This window comes from Microtus ochrogaster, unplaced genomic scaffold (assembly GCF_000317375.1).
Source record: "Microtus ochrogaster isolate Prairie Vole_2 unplaced genomic scaffold, MicOch1.0 UNK24, whole genome shotgun sequence".
NCBI classification, from domain to species: domain Eukaryota; kingdom Metazoa; phylum Chordata; class Mammalia; order Rodentia; family Cricetidae; genus Microtus; species Microtus ochrogaster.
The window spans coordinates 4,665,107-4,684,183 of record NW_004949122.1 but is presented as its reverse complement, the minus strand read 5'-3'; the positions used below and the strand labels follow the sequence as shown (position 1 = coordinate 4,684,183).

Genomic DNA, 19,077 nt, shown 5'->3' with positions numbered 1-19,077 from the left:
TGAGCCATAAGAAGAAGGAAGCAGGGCCCGTATCAGGAGAGAGAAAATAATTCCCCCCAACCCTGTCCCAGCTTTCTGGTATCCGGATAAGGGATCCGGAAAGCTGCCGCCATCTGACCAAACCCGAGCACTCTGAACTCTAATGTGGGCCTTGGCCAAATCCCTTTAGTTTGGCGGGCTGCAGAGATGTTTGCAGAGGGTGAGGGACAGCAGCAGCTGCCCTAGTTTGCCTTTGCCGTGGGTGAGATGTGGAAGTGAAGAGATGGCGACAAAGGAGTCTGTCCTGCCGCCCATCAAGGCCTGCGAACTTGGATGCTGAATTTTGTTAACGGAGTCAAAGAGGCAGTCCCTCCTTCCCCCTTTCCCTACAGCTCTAAAAATAGCTGTTCCCGGGCGCTGGGGAGAGGCTCCGCCTCTGCTGTGGGTGGGGGTGAGAGGCACCGGAGACCCTGGGCTCTGAGCTACTACTGCCGTAGAGAGGCGTGCAGGATCCCTGCTCTCGACTAGCTGTGTCCGCGTGACTGGCAGCATCCTCGGACTGCGCTGCTGGAGATGAGGTGAGTCTGGACCTGTGGGTGTGGGTGGGGTGAGTGAAGACGTGGCATCTCTCCCAGACCTCAAATCACCAGTCCCTGCTCTGGGCGACCCCCAGGGTGACCCAGGCCTCCCCGGAAAACTATGCCTGGAATCCAGCCGGGAGCCGCGGGAGGCAGCGTGGTTCCAAGCGGCCGAGGGCCGCTGCGCGCGCAGGTTAAACATTAGTGGCCGCGGTCATCCAGCCAGGAACCGAGCTCACGACGTCCAGCTCCCTGTGCCTCCATCCCAGCGGCCTCGGATTGTTTTGGACTGAGGTACCTTGCCGGCCGTAGAACTCTCATGCTCGGAAGCGTGAAATGGGATGACTGATACCCAGTTCCCCTGCCCCACCCCCACCCCAACCCCGTCTTCTTCGGGAGGGTGGTTTTGGGAATGGAGTTTTTGAAAACAGTAAAAAGATCTAAGGGGGTGACGATCTGAGTTCCGTAGAGAAGGGATCGGGAGTCGGGGGGGTGGGGTTTGGTTTCTAACAAGATGAATTTTGAACAAACATTGGCATCTCTAGTTCCTCAGCTTCCGGTCCCTGACTGAAGTTTAGCAGGAGTACAGCGTTAGCAATAGGAGGTGAATGTGATTTTAAGTCCACGGGAGACTGGGTAGGCATAAGGCAAGAGTGTACAAGGCAGGAACAGAGGACGGGCTTGGGTAGGACTGATTGCCTTTACAAAGGATCCCCAAGGGCCCAGGGCTTGTGCTGTCCTGGCCATGTCCCCAGGAATTGATTTCTAGCAGAATTAGGTGAGGCCTAGTGAGTGTGAGATGTTTGAATCCTGCCTGCTCCATCTGCCTGTGACTGTGCCTGTGTTGTGTCTCCTGAGCAAGATGGTTACTACTACTACCTCCTTCCTTTCCCCCGGGTGTGATCTGGCCTTGCTCTGAGATTGTCTGCTAGCACCAAGCACCATGAGACCTCTGCCTCCTGTGGTCTTAGATGCGGGTCTCAGGTTCGGAGCAGAACCTCTTGTGCAGCTGAGCTGTGGGTTCTACCTTGAGAGCTGAACTTTTTGTCAGAAGGGTAATTGGCTACCCAGATCACCAAGTGGAGAAGGGGGAGGCTTGGTAGGCAGTTCTGAATGGCCTGTGGCCTCTTTGCAGAAAGGCAGTGTGGCCAACAAGGCAGACCAAGCACTTGCCTCTTACCAGAGCTGGCGATTCTAGTGAGGGGTCTGGCCCAGACTAAAGATGGAAAATTCTGCTAGGAAACAACAACGCCTTAATAGACAAGAAACACTGGTACAGCCTGTCAGTTTTCTTTCCAATGTGAAACAGGTTTTGTTTGTCTTTGACACTTCTGTGCCTGGTATAATAGGTCATGCTGCCCTAGTCCTCTGCTCTGAGATACTCTCAAGAGGCGTCTGTTAGGGCTCCACCTCCACTTTTATTTTAAAGAAAATCTTTTTGTGACAAACAGTCACAATATGCTTTTATAAATATTTTTCTGAATTCTTTGAGAATCTCCCACAGGTATTCTGATCATACTCCCTTGCCCTCTCCACCCTCACTTCTCTACCCACCCAACTTTGAGATCCCCCTGTCCCACCCCCCAATTGTGTTGTCCCTCTGTTCCTGTGAGTAGGGCCTGCCCTGGAGTATGGTTGACCTGCAGGGGTCATGTAAGTGCTCTCCTGGTACTGTATTTAAAAACTTCTCCTTGGAGCTGGAGATGTAGCTTGGTGGTAGAGCTCATACTTAGCGTGGGCAAGGCCCTGCACTGGGTGCCCACCGGCACACCTTGAACTGGGTGCCCACAGGCACACCCACACCAACAAGAGGAAACCGTTTCAGAGTTGCTGGGCAGAGGGGGCCGGCTACAAGGAGTAGCCTCTGGGAGTGGATCTCTCTTTTGCTGCTCGGCAGTCCTGAGAGTGGATACAGTCCCTAGTCGCCTTTTTAACTTTTAAGAAAACATTTCTTCAGTAAAACCAGAAGCTCTAAGATCTAGACTGGAGTGTGTGGAAAGTGGTCTGCAGTCCTCGCTCCCTAGCTCCGTAGCTCATTCCCATCAGGGCCTCCAGCACTCCCTGGCCTCTGGTGTGCAGAGAGCCTGTTTGCAAACTGTGGGAAGGTTTCCTTGGCAGCCATGACAATTAGCACTAATGACAAGCCGGGAGTTCCCCAGGGCAGGCGCTGTGAAGTTAGCTTGGAAGCCAGGGCAAGTTTGTAAATGATTGCCCGCAGCCTGGAGAAGCCTGGCCCTTCCAGAACCTTCCTCTTGCTTTCATTTTGAGGAAGAAAGAGACAGTGAGATATCTAGAGGCCACTTAAATGAAAAAAAGAATCCGATGTTTGGGCAGTTTTGTGAATATTACTTTGGCAGAAGAGCCATACAGCTTCCGGGATTTGTTCCCTCATGGAACCGCTGGCTTGGAAGGTAGTAAACACTGCCGCTGACTTTTTTTTTTTTTTTTTAAACATTGGGTGTGGAATTGTACCAGGGGGAATGAACATTCTCTCATAGTGGAGAGAAATACTAGCATAAAGCTCCATTTGGATCTAACTCGTGAGAGTAAAGTCGGATTGCAGAGTTTCCCTGAACCCCATCAGAACGTGTAGATACAGGTAACACAGCCTCAGGTTTCCTAATGCTGGTGAATCATCGCTCCTTTGTGTTTCTGTTCCCAGATGTGGGAAAACAGTCTGCTGATAGCTCAGTCTGGTGAAGGCCGAGTCCCTGCCCCTGGGGTGTGCGGTTTCTTGGTTACCAGCCACACGCTCATGTGGCTTTGTCTTCTGCCTATCCTTACCAGGAAGCAGACTTTGGAGCTGAAGTACATTGAGGATTTAAGGACTCCAGCACTGACCCTGTCATGATTGGCTGTGAGCGCTGGCAGCCCTTCCGTTCTGCTCGAGAAAGCCCAGGTACTGTATTCCCACAATGGAAAATAATTTTTATCATTTGTATGCCATCACTGCCATCATCTTTGGGAGGTTGGTTGTAATTCAGATTTGTGGAGTCAGACAGAAATAGCACCTTCAGTCTGGTACAGTGCCTGGCAGGTAGGTGCTTGATAACAGCTGCAGCCATCAGATCACCATGTATATGATTTCCCATATTCCTAGCCTACCTTTTGAAGCCAGGACCCCCAGACCTTTAGAGTCACAGAAGGAGATAGGAGTGATACTTTTGGGGGTGCAGTAAAACCTCATGAATTGAGAACTTACCCTCAGAATTCTATGTAAGCAGAGTAGGCCGTCCCCTCACAGTGTTTATGAAGTTTGCTTTCGCTGTGAACAGAAAGCTTTGAGAGACACTAGGAGAGCAAGCTGTGGAGCCATAGCTTGACAGCCATGCTGGGCAGCAGGGAAGACTTGCTGATGTGCCTGAGCCCGCCCACAAGAGCCGGTAGTAGCCAGCGGGACTAATTGGTGACTGCTGGTGGTCAAGGCATCTAACACTTCAGTGTGACCGCATTTTCCTGTAGTGAGTCCAAGTGAAAGACCTAACTCATTTGTCCTGTTGATCCTCACTCTTGGTGGGGCTTGCCTCATTTCCCCAGAGTCCCAAGAACACAGAGTTGTGAGGCAAATAGTATAAGCTTTGCTCAGTTTAATAACCACCAGGAAATGGGTCAGAGATGGCGATGCAATAGACAGGAATAAGGAAGGAACAGACAGGAATAAGACAATGTGTAGCCCCTGAAGATCTCAGGCCTGGGGGCGCACATGGGGAGGAAGGCCACAGCAGTGTCTTGGTGGGGACCCCTTCTTGGATCCTACCCTGACATCACTCTCTAGGGTAAGTTTTGCATATTTTTTGTCTTTTCAGAGACTAAACTCTGGAGCCAGGCTCTGTAATTAGGTGACGTGGGAAAATCATGCCCCTCCGTATCCACTCTCAATTTCTTCATCTGTGTAATGGGTTACTGTGAGAATTAACCGGGACAACCTGTAAAACCTCAGAACTGGAGTTCAGAGATGTTTCTTTTCTCCCTCCTCCATCCCTACTTCCCCTTCCTTCACACTGCCTGGGGCCATTGTCTAGGATCCCCTCCATTCTGACCTGTGGTGCCTGGAGCTCTTTGTAAGGGCGTGTGGGAGTCCTTTGCTGACATGGACCAGAGTGAGTTCTCAGTGCTCTGGGGTCCCAGAGAAGAGCCAGGAAATTTGAACTCTGGGCCTGGAAGGGATTTCTGGTGACAGTCAGGATGAGCCGAGCCTTGAAGCATGTGTCCGTCTTGCTCAGGAACAGAAGCAAGTGGCAGGGAGCAGTCTATCCTGAGGGGCCGCAGAAGCGGTGGATGAGTGTCAGACTGGAGTTGGGCTGCTTGAGTTTGAATCTGGACCTTGGGCAAGCATCTTCATTCCCCGTTACGCAGGACGTGATGTCAGCTCATTAGGAAGTTTTTAAAAATACATTTTTATGTGTACAAGCGTTTGCCTGCATGTATGTTTATGTATCACACACTTGCCTGATGCCTGCAGAGGCCAGAAGAGGGCTTCGGATTCCCTGGACCTGGAGTTGTGAGCTGTCATGTGGGTGCTGTGAATCGAACCTGGAGTCCTCTGTAAGCGGCCAGTTCTCTTAACGGCTGAGCCATCGCTCTGACCCCTAGGAATTGTTTTGAGAAACTCTCCCCATCGCCGTGATCCTCAGGTCTCCATTGCAGAGGGTGTCTTCCTCTGCTGCCCTCTACCTTGTGTGTGTGTGTATGTGTGTGTGCGTGTGTGTGTGTGCGTGTGTGTGCGTGTGATGTAGATGAGGGGGTGTGGTGTGTGTGTGCGTGTGTGTGCGTGTGATGTAGACGAGGGGGTGTGGCATGCACATGGAGGTCAGAGGAAAACTTCGTGGAGTCATTTTTCTCCTCCCACATTTATGGGGGTCCCAGGGACCTAACTCAGGTCATCAGAATTATGATGTATGTCCTTTACCTGATGAACCAACCATCTTATGGGCCCTCCACCTTGGTTATTTGAGGCAGGGTCTCTTGCTGAACCCAGAGCTCACAGATTGGCTAGATTGACTGGCCACTGGATTCCAGGGATCTGCCCATGCTTGTCCTCTCCCTCGTGCTGGGGTTACATGCATGTGCCATCATGCTTGGCTTTTATGTGGGTTCTGGGGAATGCAGATGCCAGTTGTTATGCATCTGGGGGTAGACCCCTTACCAAGTAGGCTAGCTGCTAGCCCTGGTTCTGGGTTCTGACATGTTCTTAGATGATGAACCGGGAGCTGGTCCAGGGAGTGGAGAACTCTGAGAACCACAGCTTTATTGCGTTCCAGACACCGGGGCAGAGAGTCAGTTTGTCATTCAGCATGTACTGAGGCTTCTCTTAGCTGCATCTCATGTATTTAATGCTACTTTGCTGACACTGTTGGAACTTGGGTTTGAAATCTAAGCAGTTTGGAAGAGTTGGATCCAATAGTTGAAAGAGGCAGAAAGGATCTAAGCAAAGAAACTTGAGGGTAGCCTGAGGCTCAGTAAGAGCAAAGTAGCTGCAGTGGTAGATATATGAACTCATTCATCTTCAGGAGCATACATTGAGACAGGGGCCGAAGGTGAACAGCAGATGAAATATCAGGGACACCCATACGCCTGCTTTAAAGGAAAGGCAAAAGAATAGTCATTGCTGAACAGGAAAGCTGGCAGTAGTGTTCAGAGAGAGAGAGAGAGAGAGAGAGAGAGAGAGAGAGAGAGAGAGAGAGAGAGAGAGGAGAGAGCTGGTGCAGGAGAGCTGTGTGTGTCCTTATCATTAGAGAGAGGACTATTGGCAAACACGGGTGGCCAAAGCTTAAATAGTTAAAGAGCGAGGTTCTCAGACCTGGGAGGACAGGAAGCGGGTGTCCTGTTACCCTTGTGCACGCCTGGTAACCTTCTGTTGCTCAGAGGCAGGGCTTGTTGTAAGCAGTTGTCTCCGGGGCTCTGGTGGTGTGGCATGCAGCTAAGCATGGTGAGTACCGTGTCAGACAGCTCCTGTTTGGCTTGCAACCTGACACATGGAATGGGGCAGAAATGTGCCGGTCTTCTGGTGGCCGTGGCGGGATGCTTATGCTAGATGGTGTTTTTGGAAGAGTATCTGAGAAAGGAAACGGAAAAGCTAGGCTCAAGGTATCCTGTGGCCAGTCTGAGGATCAACCAAAGAAGTTTGCAGCCAGCACAGTGGCAGCAAGGAGCCACACTGAACCCCAAGGTGGGGAGCAGGGGTGTGGGTAATACAACCCACACTGCCATAGTGTTAGCAGCTGGGCTAAGCCTAAACAGGTATACAATAATTAAGGGGAGACTTTGTCAATGAATGAATTAAAGGAAAAGGGGTGGGCCTTTAGTCGAAGTAAAACTTCAAGAGGAGAACCTTATTACAGTTGAATAGTTCAGGCCCACAAACTTTGGATGGACTTGAACGTGTAGCTGCAGTTCAGCTCAGGTTTCCCTTGTTGGGAAGACCAAACATCCTTTGTAGACTCCAGTTTGGTTTGTACAATGGTACTGTATGTGAAGGGAGCAGGCAAAAGTACCTTAGCTTGAGTACTGCCATTTTGACTTCAAACTTCATTTTACCTGTAGGGTGAAATAAAGTTCAGGTTCCCAAGCCCTAGGGTAGCTGAGACCAGCCCCCTCTCCCTAAATCATAGAAACAGTGATTATGCATCTCTAGAAACACGGCTGGTCCGAACAACAGAAAAAACAAATGAATCTGATCTGTTGGGCTAAAAGACTTGCACATATGTCAGTTGACAACGATGGAACACACAAGGAAATCTCTAATCTTTGATGACTGCTTGGTGAAAACTGTAACCGTAACTTGGCAACAAATGTTTGTGAATTTTATGCTTATAAACCCCACTTCTGCCCCCACTCAGGGTGGCCAGGAAAAAGAAGGCTCCTGAGTCCTTGTCCTGCAGCCCTGATCCATCAGTGACCCTCTCTTGTGGCAAATTATTAAAATCCTTGGAACCCATAATGTTGTCTCTCTCCTCCCCCGTGGTGTGTAATGGACTAGGTATAACATATCTATTTGTAGATTCATACGTAAAGATTGCATGAAGCATGCTGTTGTTACCTCTGTGGCCAACTCCCCCATCCCCCGCTTCTCATAGTCCCGAGAAGCAGGTAGAGTTGGGCTGGCCATTGCCACTATCTGTTCCAGAGGAAGGCAGTTCAGAAGGGACAGGTTTTCCTAGAGCCCCTTTCTCTGCCCACCTAGCCCCACTGTTTCTTCTAGGCTTCTTTTCTTTCGCCATCTTTTGTATAGTTACTTTTCTCATTGTTTTAACAAATACCTGACAGAACCAACTTAAGGACACATGGGTCTCTTTTGGCTTACTACTTAAAGGAATAGCTTGTTACAGTGGGGCACAGGCTTGGAAGTAGGGCTGTGAGGTGGCTAACCACTGCTTCCACAGACAGGAAGCAGAGAATGCTGCCTTACTCAGTCTGGGACTCCAGGCCAGCAGACGGACCCATATCTGGGGCGGGGCTTCCCTCGTGGTTAATCCTCTCTGGAAACACCCGCCTGATAGACAAGCTGAGAGGTGTGTCTCCTAGGTGACTCCAAGCCGAGTCAAGTTGTCAAGGAAGATAAACGAAAACACTTTTTCCCCACCTTTGGATTGCATTTCAAAGACTGGGTCACATAGTCCGGAAAGAACTTGGTAAATGGGGAAGCCTGTACCTTTTCTCACCTTAGACTCTCAGTCTGCAAGGGCAAAAACTGTATTATTATTATTTATTATTTTAGTTAAAAAAATAATAAAAGTAATAGGTAATGGTAGGAAGAAGTTTGAATAACAGAGAGGTGGAAACTAAAAAAAAAAAAAAAAAAACAACTCTAACAGCCACTTTCATTTCCTACAAGTAGTCAGTGCCAGTAGCTCTTGGCTGTTTGAGAAAGCCTGTGCTTATGAAATCAGGCGCGTAAATGAATCACAAGAGTAGCAAGTGTGCACATTTTACATAATCAGGACGGCTGTAAATCACTCTGGTGAGTGCTGGGTAAGGCTCATTATTCTGTCTAATTACCTGCTATCTGTTTACCCACCATCGATCCTTTTATTCCCTGGGCTCAGACATTCATCCCAATGAGATCGATCTCTATGTAATCTTTCTGAATTATTATTAAATGTGATTGTATTAATATTAAACCAGAAATGGCATACATGTATGTGTGTATATGTGTACATATGAAGTTATTATTCCCTATTGATATAAAAGCTGTCTTGCCCTTATGAGTTGCAACAGAGTATTTTGTTATATAGAAATATTATTTGTATCCCATATTGTACTTTGCTTTCTTTTCTTTTGAGACAGGGTTTCTCTGTGTAGCTGGGCTATCCTGGAATTTGCTTGATAGACCAGTCTGGCCTAGAACTCAGAGGCCTGCTTTTGCCTCCTGAGTGCTGGGATTAAAGGCATACACCACTACTGCCTGCTGTACTTCACTTTGTTATATATTTTCTTGTACATTACTTGTATAAATAATATTGCAATGGCATTTGTTTCATAGGCACGTTTGTGCAGGTGAGTTTGTCTATGGGGTAAATTTTAATTCACCTTTTTATTAATTGTGTGTGTGTGTGTGTGTGTGTGTGTGTGTGCATGTTGGTGATCAAACTCAAGGCTTTGTGTGTGTAAGGCAAGTGCTCTACCACTGAGCTACAACCCCGGGCTTCTGTCCCTCTTGATTATTTTTTGGACACTTACTCAGGTTGGCCTTGAATTTATACTATAGGCAGGTCTTAAACTCTTGAACTCTTGATCCTCCTGACTCAACCCAATCTGGGATTTTAGGTCCTCATGCACCTGGCCTGTCTTTAAGAAGTGATTTTTTTTTCTAAAAATTCAATTTTTCTCTTTAGTGTTGGAGATAAAATCTAGGGTCTTATGAATGCTAGACAGTCATTCTACTATATACTTATAATAATAATTATTCTCCTCCTCTTCTTTCTTCTCTCTTTTTTTTTTTTTTTGAGGCAGGTTTCTCTAGGTAGCCCTCTATAGAACTCCCTCTATAGACCAAGCTGGCCTTAGACTCAGAGATCCACCAGTCTCTGTCTACAAGTGCTGAGATTAAAGGCATGTGCTACCACCACCCAGCTTATAATTCTTGGTAGTAGTATATTAATTTTGAATTTCCATTGATATTGTCAAATTTAAGACAGAAAAAATTATGCCTGCTGTTTTAGTTTGGGTTTCTATTGTGTGATAAAACACCACAATAAAAAACAATTTGTGGAGGACAGGGTTTATTTCAGTTTACAGCTCTCATCAAAAGGAAGTCACTAAATGAAGTCAGTTCCTCAAGGCAGGAACTGGAACAGAAGCCATAGAGGAATGGTCTTTACTGGCTTACTCCTATGGCTTGCTCAGTTTGTGTTTTTATACACTCTAGGGCTACACGCCATAGTGGGTTGTGTTATGGTTTAGATAAAATGCTGCGTTCCCCAGGGGCATAGCGGCAGACCACGAGGGCCAGCGGGTCCCAGGTAGGGAGCAGTGCAGAGGGTCAGAGACAGAAACAGATAGGCACACCATACAAAGAAAGTGGGCTATGGAGGGGGGGAGAGCGAGAGAGAGGAGGGGTGGAAGGGAAGAGGAGAGAGAAGGGAGAGAGATGGAAAAGGATCAAGCTTGCAGGCTGGAAGAGGAAGAGCTGCTTGCCTCAGAGGAAGGGGGAGGGAGTGGGCGGGGCTTGTCACTTAAAGGGACAGGACAGACCATTACAGGTTGGACTCTTACACATCAATCATCAGTTAAGAAAATACCTCACATGATTGCCTACATCCTGATCTCATTTAGATATTTTCTCAACTGTAGTTCCTAACTCCAGATAATTCTAGTTTGACAAAAAGCTGGCAAGCATACCTACCAAGAGTACAGGAAAGAGAATCCCAGTCTTTTGTGGGAAAGATAAGGAAAGCAAAGCTCTTTTCTCTATCCTGTTAACGGGCTTGGAGTGAAGCTCCACGTTAGAACATTTGCCTAGCATGCCTAAGGCATGTGTAATCCTCAATGCAGGAAAAAAAAAAGCAACAAACAAACAGGCCTGTCATAGACTGAGTACAATTTGTGCAGAGACATAGCGGCTTTCCCAAGCCTCTCTGGCTGGGCTGGACAAAGGACTTGGTCACATGATCACACTTTACTGCAGGAGAAGCTGGGAAATGTAGTCCAGCCATGCTCTACTAGAATGTGTTATAACCGAAGGCACAGTTCTGTCATTAAATGGCTCTGCCATTCCCCGGGGGGAGTTGTTGGACTTTATCCCAAGTAACTGGACCATTTGTACACTTGACAAAATTCCTTGCCAGGCACTACTGCAGCGGTTCCGTAGGGGTTCCTGAGGACCCCACCATGTGCCAGGCCCTGGGCTGAGGGTGTCATCTGCCTCCCTCCTCACCACGGTCCTTCCATGTGGGTTTCCTGCTCTCCCACAGACAGAGGAGGTTTAAGATGAAGAGATTTGCCCAAGGCAGAGCATACATATCTGTGCAGTGGAAGGCCCACGTTTCCTTCCCACATTGTATCCACGTCACACAATCAGTGCGTCGTCCTGAGTAGCTTTTATATTTTTGGTTGTGAACCTAGCCTGAGCTGTCTTTCTAGCCCCTGAGTAGCTCTCATATAGACAACTCACTGTGCCCTGCTTTAGGTTTTGCTGAACAGATATATGGAAGATATAGCCATTCGAACCTATCTGACCGGGTCTCTTCCATTTTTCAGGTCCTTTTTCAGCTCCTTGGCCAGTGGCCTTGGTGGCCCTCTACCCCCGTGGTCAGCCCAGAGCCTCTCCTGCCCATGCAGTACCCAGCAACGGCTGTTGAGGGCCTTAGTGGCCCGCTATCCGGGGTCTACACACTCCCCGCCTTCAAGTTCCAGCCTCGCCGTGAGAGCATAGACTGGAGGCGCATCAGCGCTGTGGACGTGGACCGCGTGGCCCGGGAGCTGGACGTGGCCACTCTGCAGGAGAACATTGCTGGTGTCACCTTCTGTAACTTGGACCGAGAGGTGTGCAACCACTGTAGGCAGCCTGTGGACCCGGTGCTGCTCAAGGTGCTGCGCCTGGCACAGCTTATCATCGAGTACCTGCTGCACTGCCAGGACTGCCTAAGTGCCAGTGTGGCGCAGCTCGAAGCACGGCTGCAGGCCAGCCTGGGCCAGCAGCAGCGCGGCCAGCAGGAGCTGGGGCGCCAGGCTGATGAGCTCAGGGGTGTCCGGGAGGAGAGCCGGCGCCGGCGAAAGATGATCAGCACCCTGCAGCAGCTGCTTCTGCAGACGGGCGCCCACAGCTACCACACGGTGAGGATTCTTCGCGGCGGGGCACCTAGACGGTGCACCTTAGGCACCAGGCCAGACAGAACGGCACTGCCTTGGGCCACAAGACGATTGGAGGCCATTCTCACCAGTTGGGAGCAGACTGTAGAGATGACTTTCTGAAAAGTCTGAGGATTTGGGCTCAGTGTTATGCAAGTGTAGAGCGGGTGTGTGAGAGATGAGTGTGCAGGGTTATACATACAGAGTACTCCTGTGCATGGAGAGGGTGCATGCATAGTGTGTGAAGGTGTGGCTGCATGAGGTTTGTATCTGTGTGTGTGGGTGTGTCAACTGTGTATAGGCAAATGATTGAAGTGCCTCTGTGATATCTGTATCTGTAGAATACGTGTTACGTAATGTGTGCTGAACTGACTTACCACGATGGATACAGCTAAGAAGACTAATATAAGCATGCATTTATGATGTGTGTCTTGTATGTCCTGAGCCAGTGAAGGATGAGAATGTTTGTCTGTACATACAGAGGCTTACACAATGGTGTATGTGTGAATGCATGAGGGTTATGTAGTACATGTGCTCGAGGATGTGAGTGTGTGTGGAAGGCATATGTGTTTGTGTGTGTACAAGGATAGAGTCTGAATTTATGCTGAGCGTGCCATGTAAAGGCATGTGTACATGGATGCATGTGGCTATTGAGACATGTGTGGCAAGGCGTAGTGGAGGCAGGCTCATGTTAGAAAAAAGTATTTCATAATTCAGACAAGTAATAATTCATAGCCAGTACAGCACTTGAATGTTTGAATCTACTGCACCAGAGACGTAGGTTGAGACATTAATCCTTGTCACAGGCAGACTCTTGAATGTAATTATAGTTCATGCTAGTTTAGGCTTTCAGGAGATTCATAGTTTGGAGGCAAGGCTATTAGTGTGGGGTGGGGTATCTTCTTGTCCCACCCTACTTATATTCCTCCTATAACTAGAGGTTTATTTCTGTGACGTCTCAGTGGTCAGAATCTGTCAGTGCAGACTCTGTCCATTGTGATTGTCCTGCAAGTAACAGAGATCTGCCTGGCTCTGCTTCCTGAGTACTCCAATTAAAGGTGTGTGCCACCAGGACTTAAAAAAAAGTCACCTCCTAGAAAATGTATATACCATTTTTGATTATATAGTTGTATATAATGACTGGAATTTAGCGACATAGTCACATTCAGTTGTAAGGACGGCTAGGACATATATATGGTGTTTATTTTTACTGGCCTTGTGTTCTATTCAAAATCAGGGATCCTATTTTCCTTTCCTTTCTCACTTCTACCATCCTTCTTTATTTATGTGATTATGGGAATTGAACCCAGGGTTTCACACCCTCCAAACCCTTCAAATTATTCCTGTTTCTGAAGCAGCCCTTGGGCCCCATGGAGGCAGATTTTCAATACAGGGAAGTCCCATGCTGTCTGGGGGATCTAATCCAGTTCTTCCGATTGTCCCCCCTCTGTGTAGTGCCATTTGTGTGACAAGACATTCATGAATGCCACCTTTCTCCGGGGCCACATCCAGCGCAGGCATGCAGGTGCGGCAGAAGTAGGTGAGTCCGGGAAACATCTGGGAGCTGCTAGGCTAGGATTTGGTGAGTGGGGCCCATACATATGAACTTGCCTGCCCTTAGAGCCTCCTAGAGATTCCATATGAGCAGTGCAGTCTTGTCTGAGTTTTCATACCATCCATGTGTCTGAAGCAGGCAGTGAGTCTGAAGGCCCTTTAGTCTCCCTGCCTCGTCTGAAGCTCTCTGAGGCTGGCTGTGAGCATACATGGGGAAAATGAGCAGTCAGAGCAGTTCTTTGGCTGTTCTGTATGCTGGCGCTTATCGTGACTTAATCACTTTATTTAATTTTACCATTTCAAATTCCAAAAGGAGCAGCAAGGCTTTGCACTGTACCCATACGTTTACATATGCTTTTTGAGCTCAACAGAAGTATCTGTACAATAAACACATAATATAACACAACAATTTCATTGGGAAAGCGTCGTTATTTTCCATCATTGTAATTCCTTCTTTTTTTAAAATGAATTTTAGAATTGAAAATGTAATTCAGTAATTTAGGCTTTGCTTGAATGAGTGAAGTTCTAGGTTCAGTTCTTAGACACACACACATACACGCACATACAGAAAGAGAGAGAGAGAGAGAGAGAGAGAGAGAGAGAGAGAGAGAGAGAGAGAGAGATTGGGGGAGAAAGAGAGAAGAGAGCCAGCTAGCTTAAAGCAGTATTATTTAACTATGTACTTATATATCTCTTCATAGTTCTATATTGAGGATTATTAAGGAAAATAGTCTATGTCTTATATACTAGTTTCTTGTTTTCTTATAAAAATATATAAAACTTGTAAAATTATGGAAACGTAACTATATTGTGATACATAGAAAAATAAAGATAAAATCAATGTGGATATTGCTGGCAGTTATTTTGCTGCACTTTTCTTCATGTTTTTGCAAGCATATGAAATCACTTTTGACTATTGCTTTTTTTTGTTTTTTGAGACAGTTTGTGTGTGTGTGTGTGTGTACGTACGTATGTGCGTACGTATGTACGTACGTACGTACTCTTGACTGTCCTGGAACTTGCTCTGTAGACCAGGCTGGACTTGAACTCACAGAGATCCACCTACTTCTGCCTCCTACATGCCAGGATTAAAGGCATGCACCACTAATGCCCTGCTTTTTTTGGTTGTTGTTGTTTAAAGAGTTGATCTTGAGCTTGCTTAGTATAGTTCCTGATCTTCCTGCTTCTACTTCCAAGGTGCTGGGATTGCAGATGTTTGCTCCCATACCTGGCTGTACAAAGTAATGGGGTTCAAATGGGGTTCAAAAGTGTGCATTTTGCATACTAGGCAGGAGTCGTGAAAACATGATTTTTAATGACTGAATAAAATTTCCTGTTGTGACCATCAGTTTCTTTTGCATTGTCCTGTAGAATAGCTGGATAACTCAAGAATCTCCTTACTGTGTACTACAGGGGAATTAACATTCTCTATGTAAATCTCTGTATTTTTTAGAAGGAGAAGGAACTGTTCTTCCTCTGTTTTAAGATTAATTTTTATTTATGTGTGTGTATACCGTGTGTGTGTGTTTGCCTATAAAGGTCATAAAAGGGCATTAGATCCCTTACAGCTGGAGTTACAGGCAGTTGTGAGGTACTTGACATAGCTGTTGGGAACAGAACTCATGTTCTCGGGAAGAGCAGCAAGTGCTCTTAATCACCGAGCCGTCTCTCCAGCACTGGGAAATGTGTTCTTCAATTGTTATTGCCAGCTCTTCTAGTCCACAGTTACCCTTAATTACTTTATCAAACTGAGATAACCCTGCATTCCAAAATTGCTTGTTCCCCTGTCTGGTAGCATAGGTTTTAGTCTCAGTCACTTAGGAGGCTAACGCAAGAGAACTGGAAGGCCCACCTGAGCAACTTAGTGAGAGCCTATCTTAGAATAAAATTTTAAAATGGGATAGGGGGTAGGGGTGGGGTTGCTTGCCTAGAGCTCAGTGCCTATTTCAAAGAACAGGCTGATTTTACCTTATTTATTTGGAAACATTTTTTTAAAAGATTAATTTTATGCATATGAGTATTTTGTCTGCATGTATATGTGTGTATCACATGTGTGCCTGGTTCCTGCAGAGACAGAAGAGGGCATCAGGTCCCTGGGAATTGGAGCTGCAAGACAGTTGTGAGCCACCATGTGGGTGCTGGGAGTCGAACCTGGGTCCTCTGGAAGAGAAGTCAATGCTCTTAACCCCTGAGCCATCTCTCCAACCCCAAGCTTGATTTTTAATAAGAGTACCTGGTAATTTCCATTTAGAAGTCACAAAATGTACTTGATACTTAGTCTTTATCTGTTATTCTAATACAGTGGTTCTCAACCCATGAATAGCAACCCCTTTGGGGGTTGAACGACGCTTTCACAGGGGTTGCCTAAGACCATTGGAAAACACAGTTTCATAGCTGTAGGAAAATTACAGGCATGAAGTAGCAACGCCATAATTTTGTGGTTGGGAGTCACCACATCATGAGGAACTGTATTAAAGGGTCGCAGAGGACCACTGCTCACTTGTTTTGTGTCCATCTACCATTACTGTCAAAGTACTTTAAGGTACAGTTACTATGGGTCTGCATTTATAGAGCGGTCATGCCCGACACTGGGCTGAGCCCTTTGTGTTGTCACATTTCATCCTCACTCCATGCCACGCTCCCCACTTGAGAGCTCTTCCAGGTTTGTTTTGCAGTTTGGGGACCCAGAGGGACAGGGAGGTGGGGGATACGCTCTTCGTCCCAGGCCAATGAGCTGTGAAGTTGCTGTCAGACTGAGGTGTGATTGCAGAGGGAGGAAGGCCTCACTGTTGCCTTTTCACCTCTCCTTGTGCGGCCCCCAGGAAAGCAGAAACAGGAACAGCCACTGGTGGAGGTGCTGGAAGACCTTCGGGCCAAGCTCCAGTGGACCCAAGGGGAGCTGGAAGCCCAGAGAGAAGCTGAGCGGCAGCGGCAGGTCCAGGTAGGTGTGCAGGGGAAAGGTTGGGGAGACTCAGGGCGTTGTGCCAGCTATGCGTAAGACTCCCCCAGGGCCCGAATTCCCAACTTTTTTTTCTGAACTGAAAGTCAGAGATAGAGTGCTATCTTCTCTGGTATGGGGCATGATTAGGTTCGTCTGGACCTGTGTGGCCGAAAGGAGAGCAGAGGGTCGTGGTATTTTGTGTAGCAATGCTGAAGGCATCTGAACTGGAACATAATGGTTTGTGTTCGTTGGCTCACAGTTTTTGGTAACTGGGTTTGAAAGCTCCAGATTCTAGGCTGGGGACAGGTGAGCTATAAATATTTATGGAGTTAAAAACACTAACCTCCGTTCCCCCATGCATTAGCTTGTTTGTTTGTTAGCAGGCGTTTATTGAGAACCAACCAGGGCTTGTGAGGAGTGTAAAGAAAGAGAAAACGAGTCTTATCCAGTTTACCTAAGACTTGTCTAGCAATGGACCCCTCTGGGTCTGCACCACAGGAGCTGAGGGTGAAGAGTTCTCTGGATCCCCATCGTGTTATACATGTAGAACAGGCCTTCGTGGGTCTTCAGCAAATGTTTGGTACAATGTGGAAGTAATCATTATATTGCTCTTTCTCTCTTCCTCTAGGAAATAGAGATGGCTCGTCAGAGGGAAATAGAAGCTAGAAAAAAGTTTGATGAGTGGAAAGAAAAGGAGCGGAGCAAGCTTTATGGGGAAATAGACAAGTTGAAACAATTATTCTGGGATGAATTTAAAACGGTTGCTAACCAGAACTCTACACTAGAAGAGGTACCCAACACAAACAGCTTTTCGAAATTATTTTGTTGTAAGCCTGTTTATTTGTTCTTAATATTAATTTTGCGTGTTGTGTATGTGTGTGTGCGTATTGGTTTGCCCATGCACACATATGTAGAGACCAGAGATGGAAATAAGATGTCTCCTACCATCTTTCTGTATCTTCTTTTTTAGACTTATTTTTATAGTGTGTGTACATGTGTGTGTGTATGTGTGTGTGTGTGACTTGGTATGTGTGTGTGTGTTCACATATATGTGCGGGTGCCTGTGGAAGTCAGAAGAGGACATCAGATTCCCTGGAACTGAAGTTATAGGCTGTTGTGAGCTGCCTTATGTGGATGCTGGGAGCTGAACTTGGGTCCTCTGTCATAGCAGCAAGTGCTCTTACCAGCTGAGCTATCTTTTCAGACTTTCCACTGTCAGTTTTTTATTTATTCATTTACTTTGTAGTTGTTCAAGACAGGTCTTTCAACAGACCCCTGACTGTCCTGGGACTCAGTATGTACATAAGGCTGGCTTCAAACTGATAGAGACCCGCCTGCCTCTGCCTCCAGAGTATAGGGGTTAAAGGAGCTCACCACCATACTTAAATACTGCACCTTAGTTTTTTTGAGACATGGTCTCTTACTAAACAGGAAGACCCCATTTTGACTTGAGTGACTGGCCAGTGACCCGCAGGATCAACTTCTCTCCAGCTCCAGTCCCTGGTTTTACACAGCTGCACTGTTGCATCTGGCTTTTACATAGGTGCTAGGGAGTTGAACTCAGGTTTTTGTTTGTTTGTTTGTTTTGTTTTTAAGACATGGTCTCACTATGTAGCTCTGGCTATCCTGTAACTCACTATGTAGATAGATGGACTAGGCTCCTCTGTGCTGTGTTTAAAAGCATGAGCCACTGTGTCAGGGTGAACTTAGTTTTTACGTCTGTACAATAAGCGCTTTGCCCATGAAGGTCTCATCCCACCCTCAGAAGTTGTTGCTGGTCTTCCTGACGTCTGCTGGGGTCTCACTGTGTTGTTGTTGGAGCTGACACAGTATTAGGTTGGACAGCAGACGCCAGTGCTCAGGGAAACCCACACTGCTCTGCCTCATGCTTGCTGTGTGATCGTGGGAGTGTTGTTTTACATCCCTGTGCCTTAGTTTCTTTTGTATGTGACAGATTTGTAGCAGCTTTAAACTAGCATATTTGTAGTACATACCACTATCTGGCGTTAAATTAGAACTCTCTAGAACATGGCCCTTATTTTGCAAAGAGTTCTCATCATTGGGCGAAATATGTGACGGAACATAAATGAATACATTTTTTCCTGACTTATATCTGGTGAATTCTGGCTCTATGGGGGAGGGTCCTGTTGTAGTTGCATATAATAGGTAGCATTTACTGGATGGTCTTACTGTTCCCTGCCTCTGCAGAACACTGTTTCTGGTGTTGTTATTGTTGTTTTTTCCATTTAGAAGGGGGTGGGTGGGTGGGTAGGGAATGTGTGTGTGGCATGCATTCACTTTGTTTTAAGAATGTATACTACACTCCTTTTTACAGGTGAAACCAAGACCATGTAATTTGTTCAAGTTCACACAGCTAGGAAGAGATGGAGCGAGGTCTGAACATAGCGTTTAAAATTCCAAGGTCTTGTTTCTGCCGGCTGATCTTTATACAGGAAGACCTTGTTAAAGTTATTGCTGAATCGCATCTTCTCACGCATGCATGGAGTCCTGGTCTCTAATTGGTCCTTCTCACATCAGGAGAACCTTGTTTTGAAAGTGAATTGTCAACTGCTTTTCTCGCCATCACTCCATGTTTTGCCTAAAGATACATACCGGCCCGTTTTCCTAGGGGGATGGCCATGGGATGGAAAAGCAGAGAGGGGGCATAGTAGGACAGACAGGAGCGCTCTCTCTCTCTCTCTCTCTCTCTCTCTCTCTCTCTCTCTCTCTCTCTCT

General features: G+C 46.9%; 1 protein-coding gene across 5 annotated transcripts in view; it reads left to right on the top strand.

Annotated features, from left to right (window-relative positions):
* The first annotated feature begins 245 nt into the window (after positions 1-245).
* The window catches only part of Dzip1l (DAZ interacting zinc finger protein 1 like), a 40,122-nt gene continuing 21,290 nt past the window's right edge, over positions 246-19,077 (top strand). For 2 of the 5 annotated variants that reach the window (XM_026789602.1, XM_005367807.3), the window contains exons 1-6: positions 246-557; positions 3,345-3,456; positions 11,256-11,831; positions 13,302-13,386; positions 16,223-16,341; positions 16,970-17,131. In XM_026789602.1, the coding sequence (XP_026645403.1) occupies positions 11,331-11,831; positions 13,302-13,386; positions 16,223-16,341; positions 16,970-17,131 (867 nt within the window). In that variant the 5' untranslated portion in view covers positions 246-557; positions 3,345-3,456; positions 11,256-11,330. Of the gene's footprint in view, positions 558-705; positions 852-2,920; positions 2,969-3,344; positions 3,457-11,255; positions 11,832-13,301; positions 13,387-16,222; positions 16,342-16,969; positions 17,132-19,077 lie in introns of those variants that run through there. The other 3 variants (XM_026789599.1, XM_026789600.1, XM_026789601.1) reach the window with 3 other exon arrangements.